This window comes from Symphodus melops, assembly GCF_947650265.1.
Source record: "Symphodus melops genome assembly, chromosome: 4".
NCBI lineage: Eukaryota > Metazoa > Chordata > Actinopteri > Labriformes > Labridae > Symphodus > Symphodus melops.
This window is the reverse complement of record NC_136694.1, coordinates 29747857-29754196: the sequence shown is the minus strand read 5'-3', so window position 1 is coordinate 29754196 and position 6340 is coordinate 29747857. Positions and strand designations below refer to the sequence as shown.

The 6340-nt window shown below is 45.6% G+C and overlaps 1 protein-coding gene across 1 annotated transcript; it reads left to right on the top strand.

The window, feature by feature from the left end:
• Positions 1-1678: 1678 nt before the first annotated feature.
• Positions 1679-5900, top strand: LOC306822563 (dynein regulatory complex subunit 4-like). The gene is made up of 10 exons (XM_079341679.1): positions 1679-1786; positions 1890-1985; positions 2435-2632; positions 3091-3297; positions 3381-3435; positions 3524-3726; positions 4072-4239; positions 4395-4481; positions 4556-4765; positions 5746-5900. Exons 1-10 carry the CDS (start codon positions 1784-1786, stop codon positions 5791-5793), a joined length of 1275 nt encoding a protein of 424 aa, XP_079197805.1. The 5' UTR covers positions 1679-1783; the 3' UTR covers positions 5794-5900.
• The last annotated feature ends 440 nt before the right edge of the window (positions 5901-6340 follow it).

The following is a 6340-nucleotide window of genomic DNA, read 5'->3' as shown; positions in this document are numbered from 1 at the left end:
TGAAATATCTTGCATGTAATCATATGATAGCTTTTTGTGTGCTGTCCTGTATTACATTAATTTTGGATACTTTATTAATCCCTGAGGGAGATTCTGGTTTTCACTCTGTTATTGTTAGAGACCTGCTTCTCACACACACAAACACACACACACACACACACATCAGTGGAGAGATGTCATTTAAAAGGAATTTGTATCATCCAAGGATTTAGGGTTTGACAGTGACGGTGCACCGGCCTTTGATGTCTCTGAAGATGGAGCAGTCCAAGTCCACGGACAGGGTCCTCTCTCCGACCTTGTAGGGGACGATGGTGAACTTGTGGAGTAGCTGTTGGTTTGGTTTAATGTCTGGGAGTCTGAGGGTAAAAGAAGAGAAAACAGGTGAGGTCTCACGTGTAGGTCAATGTCCCAATACCTAAACTATGGCTGGTGATTGAACCACAAAACCCATCTGGTATAGAAGTCCCAGGAACCACAAATATGTAGACATGATTATTGTGATATTCGCACGGTTTTAAACAAAAGAGTGCCATATGGTCTTAATTAGTCTTTTACATTTGCATTCATGTTACCAAACCCGAACACTAAATATCAGCGTGAACGCTGCAAGTACAACAACCTTTCTTAATGTGAAAAATATAATTTGTATGGTCAAGTTCTCATTACTGACACAAGTTCTCTCGACACTTCTGTAAGTGAGAATGATGTTTTGGAGGATGAGGAGCCATAGCATGTTTTGCTAACAACAGCAAAGCCATGACTAAGCAAATTTTTACTCCATGAACACAATTAGACATTAACTTAGTTTACTTTCAAAGAACATTGAAAAGCTAACAGCTTTCTTATTGTAGAAAACAACAATATCCGTAATGATAATCAATACTGTCGTGTTTACAGTCTGATAACAGAATGTTGAACTTTTAACTGGAGAAATATAAACAGATCTCCTTATCTTGTAGCCATCGTGAACGCACTGGAAGATGTGTTGCTTCACCCAAAATCAAACTGTGTGTAAACAGTCCTTAAAATGTGTTGTGGAGGATGAGAACATCAGTCAGGGACACTTCAATTTTCCATAATACTTAATTTATTAGTTTACATGAATATTCAGTTTATACTTTTTCTGCCATTTGAAAACATCTAATATAGATTACATTTATTTTTTCATGTTTAAATTACATCATAACATACATTCAGTCAGAACTGGACGAGTTGTGGTCATGAGAATTTCAGCAGAAAATGCAATAAAATACTAAAACAATTCATTCTTATGTTGAAATGTGTGCAAGGTAGAGAAGATTGTTGTCTTCATTATAAAATCTAGTTATATAACTAAATGTCACAATTTACATTTAGAATCACTGTGGACATGTAATGGTTTCATGAGAATGACCCTACTGTTTGTCTGTTGACATTACAAAGGAGCAGGTTCATCGTTATGTTTATTAAAAGGAGGTTAGTGACCTTACTTAAGCGCCCAGCTGAATCATGAACCAGGTGAATCTCATTTACATTTACATTTCATAATGATTCCTTATTGTTGTTTATTTATTTTCTATTTACCATAATCTCATTATATTATTATACAATATATTTTTGTTTCATTCTTTCCCTTTAATTTTGTTCGAAATAAAGAATAAGCTCTTTTTCAAGAGAGACGCCGTTGCCATGACAACGCCCTTTGTTTACACGCAGTTAGCCGAGTCCTGAAGCTGCAGCTCGTACTTTCTGCCGATTTAAATACGTGATTCAAAGTGACAACAAGGATCCACGAAGCCGCAGGATGGTGAGAAAAACTCGAGAAGTTACAGAAATAGCGTTTACAATGTGCTAGATTAGCATCAGTCAGAGTCAGCTAACGGTTAGCTGCTCTGTGTTTCATGTTGCAGCCACCGAAGAAAGCTGAACGCAAGAAGAAAGCCTCCAAGGGAAAACAGTCCGCGGTGGTGGACGGACTTTCAACCGAAGAGATGTCCAAAGATCAGGTCAGAGCTGCTGCTACTTCTGCATGCTAAGCTAACGTTAGCATCGTTTTAAAGAGTTGCATGAAACGCCAAACTCATCTCTCTGCAGCTTCTTTCAATCCTTTCACACTGACTTCATCTCTCTGCAGCTTCTTTCACACTGACTTCATCTCTCTGCAGCTTCTTTCAATCCTTTCACACTGACTTCATCTCTATCAGAGCGGTTGAAGGTCTGATGCCTTGCTCGAGGGCACCTCAGCAGTTAGGGTTAGGTTCATGTGGGGAGAAGAGAACTTGATTATTTGTTGTTATTGAACCCGTGCAGATGTGAACTTCTGCAGCTCCACGGTTCATTGTGAACAGATCCCAGAACATCAACACTGGAGCCTTTTGTTTCCCTCTGAGCTTCACACTCTCAGTATTTGTAGTCTGCTCTGATTGGCCGGCTCTCTCTCTCTCTCCCCCCCCAGCTGGAGGAGCACATTGTCCGCCTCCGGGAGGAGCTGGACAGAGAGCGGGAGGAGAGGAGCTACTTCCAGCTGGAGAGGGACAAGATGCAGGCATCCTGGGAAATCTGCAAGAGGAGCCTGGAGGAGAGGGAGGCGAGGCTGAGGGTCAGACGGAGGGAGAAGGAGGAGGCGAAGGAGCGCCACCGGGTGGAGATCAATGTGAGCTGCACAGACCTACACACAGTTGAGCTACATGTGATTCCACCATCTTTGAGTGTGTTTGGAGTCTGAACAGGCAACCAGTACATTTCTTTAAACAGGAAGTAACGTCCAATCAAAGTCGCTGTTTTCAGTTCATTCCACCAGGAGATCCTTACTTAATTTCAAAATAAAAGCAGGGTTGAATCAGACAGCAAAGTGAAGCAAGAAAGCACAACCTTTCAAAATAAAATCACTAACAATGGAATTATTCAGGATTAATTGTTGAAATTCAGCGGGGGGGGGAAATGAATAATTTGACAGAGCCTGATAGCCTCGGTTATGATGCACGCCACGTGAACAGAGGCGATGGCTGCAGGTTCGAATCCAAACAGCTGTTTACGCAGCATGGTCTCTTGTTACCGCTCCTTTCAAAGAGGTGAGTCCTTAACGTCACACCTGAACGCCGCCCCCTTCAGGTGCACAAGCAGAAGCTGAAGCACGTCCTGGCCGAACAGCACGCCATCGTGTCAGGCCTGAAGGTGGACGCCGTCACGGCCGCCTCGCTGATCCAGAACCAGAACATGCAGACGGAGGTGGGTCTGCGGGGGGAGCTGAGCAGCCTGCGGGCCAGCGACAGGAAGAAGCAGTTAGACGACGAAAACCGCATCAAGGAGCTCAAACTGGTGAGGTGGCGTTTTGTTTGTCACGCTTTGGTTCCTGCGGCGTGTTGTATTTCTGAAGGTGTCGTCTCTCCGTGTCCGGACAGAAGCAGCAGGTGGAGCTGATGGAGCTGAACAACGACTACCAGCGGAGGATCACAGGTGAACCAGCACACATCCTGTTTTCTGAGCTGGGAACAAAAACCCCGGCCTGTCTCGTCAAACCGTCCCCGTGTTTTTCTCCAAACAGACATGGCGGTGAACTTTCACGAGAAAATGCAGCGTGCGCTGGACGAGCACGAGAAAGAGAAGAGCGAGGAGATCCAGGAGGTGGAGGAGCGATGGAAAAGACGCGTCGCCACTCAGGTGGAGGATCAGGGCCGAGCGCGTAAACAGGCCGACGTCATCTTCTCCGAGGTTCAGGAGAAACGGCTCCTGCTGCTGAAACACAAGGTGACACAAAGGCATCACGCCGCCCACGCCACACGCTCTCATCTCCCACAATCCACCACGGACTCTTATCTATTAGAATCCAGCAGCATGGGACCAGGAGCAGCGGGTCAGGGTGCTCCTCCTGTCTCAAGTCTCTGATTTTAGCACAGAAGGCTTTCTACTTACAGACACGCCCCCTTTTCCACTGAGGATCACTCTGATTGGACGCTGCAGTAGTGTTGTAATAAGCCTCCACTTTGTATCGACTCGGAGGCCCCGCCCCCTGATAATCTGAGAAGCTGTGGGACAGTGTGTGGTCCTGCAGGAGGAGACACCGTGTGTGTGTGTGTGTGTGTGGTCCTTTAGGAGGAGCAGGAGCAGCTGAAGAAGGAGGTGCACAGAGAGGAGAGGGAGCTTGCAGCAGACAGGCAGGAGAACGATGGTCTGCAGACGGCTCTGCAGGAGTCCCAGCAGAAGCTCCCACAGCTCCAGAAGCATCTGGAAAAACTGGACAAGGAGTGGAGCCAGATCATGGTACGTTCAGCCAGCTGGGGGAGGGGCTACTGCCCTTTGTGATGTCATGAAGGGGAGGGGCTACTGCCCTTTGTGATGTCATGAAGGGGAGGGGCTACTGCCCTTTGTGATGTCATGAAGTGGTTTCAAAGTAAGGCTGCTGATGTGTGTGACAGAAAAGTAGAGGGCGAGTGAAGGTCATGGAAAAGGAGCTGGATGAGCTGGACATGGAGAAGCTGGAGCTAGAGCTGACCGTCCAGAAGGTAACCACACTCACCACTTTTCCCTTCACGCCGCCTGCCAGCTCTCTGTAAAGGAGCCTTTGGTTTTCCGGCAGGTTGAGCAGGAGCGCGACGAGCTGAAGAGGAAGCAGACGGCGGCCTTACTGGACGCACAGCAGCAGGCCGGGCTGAAGACGATGTTGCTGGAGAGGAAGGTGGAGGTGCTGAGGAACACTCTGGAGAAGAAGAAGGCTCAGCTGTGCGCCATACTCTCCGTCCCCAACATCGAGCCAACTGCAGCCAGCCATGCTGCAGACACACTCAAGGTACGAGTTCAAAGCTCCATTTGGCTCTGAGTCTGAAGGTTTCAGAGGACGAGCCTCCTGTACGGTCCAAGGCTCTGAGTCTGAAGGTTTCAGAGGACGAGCCTCCCGTACGGTCCAAGGCTCTGAGTCTGAAGGTTTCAGAGGACGAGCCTCCTGTATGGTCCAAGGCTCCGAGTCTGAAGGTTTCAGAGGACGAGCCTCCCGTACGGTCCAAGGCTCTGAGCCTGAAGGTTTCAGAGGACGAGCCTCCTGTACGGTCCAAGGCTCTGAGCCTGAAGGTTTCAGAGGACGAGCCTCCTGTACGGTCCAAGGCTCTGAGCCTGAAGGTTTCAGAGGACGAGCCTCCTGTACGGTCCAAGGCTCTGAGCCTGAAGGTTTCAGAGGACGAGCCTCCCGTTTGGTCCAAGGCTCTGAGCCTGAAGGTTTCAGAGGACGAGCCTCCTGTACGGTCCAAGGCTCTGAGCCTGAAGGTTTCAGAGGACGAGCCTCCTGTATGGTCCAAGGCTCTGAGCCTGAAGGTTTCAGAGGACGAGCCTCCTGTACGGTCCAAGGCTCTGAGCCTGAAGGTTTCAGAGGACGAGCCTCCTGTATGGTCCAAGGCTCTGACACAGAAACAGCCTGTTCTGAGCAGGGCTGAAATAGAGGGGTTTATAGACATGATCAAATACAGGATCAGGACAAAATATGTATCAGCAAACAAAAAAATGAAACGTGTCAGTCTGTGAAGGCATGTTTTACCTTTCATGTCATGGTTGACAGAGAACTGCTGGTGTGATGTCACTGGATGTGCTAATATTGAAAGATTTTATGGGTTGGTGAATGAATCGGTGAGGGTGTAAACGAAAGATAAGGTCTGCGTCTCCTCCTGGCTCCGAGTCGCTCCGAGAAGGATCCTGAATCTCTTCTGGGATGTTTGAAGTTCTCTGGATGTTTGTGAACATCCTAACCCTAACCTGTCATGTTTCTGATTCTCCTTTCAGCCACACGGGGGCGCTGTTGATCCAGGCTCAGCTTTAATGGATGACTGATTTCTTCACTTCTTCGTTTCATTATTTTATTACTCTGTGTTTAACGATGACTCAGCAGTTTTACACAAAGAGGAAGAATGAAAATAAAGTCTGAGATATAAATATGATTTAAATATATTTGTCTATTATTGTAAAATATTTTACTCTAAATAATAAATGCATACTAATTTAAGTGCCATAACTATTATTATTATTGCCTTTTATTTAGGACAAAAATATAAACACAGAATTTAATAAAATAAAACTAAATAAGTTTAACAGGTGTGTTAAAATACTTTATTGACATACTTCACCAAAATATCCATCCTTTTATTTACATTTTTTGATACGTGTTACATGTTTATTATATTTTCCTTTTTTATATTTTATTTTAGAGCTTGTTTTATTTTTGTAGTCTGTTGCGCTGATGTCACCTCCTGTTTTTCCGTGCCACTCAGACACTCAGAAAGTCCATACAAACCAAAGTATAAAAGTATTGATTTTTAAATTGATTTCATAAATGTCATTTTATTTGAATAAATCCATTAATTAAATAAAATTCTATTTC

Bases quoted from the DNA above. Each gene is read 5' to 3' on its own strand.
- LOC306822563 (XM_079341679.1), top strand. The intron at 4,482-4,555 runs GTAACCACACTC...GTTTTCCGGCAG, and splicing joins TAGAGCTGACCGTCCAGAAG to GTTGAGCAGGAGCGCGACGA. The intron at 4,766-5,745 runs GTACGAGTTCAA...TTCTCCTTTCAG, and splicing joins ATGCTGCAGACACACTCAAG to CCACACGGGGGCGCTGTTGA.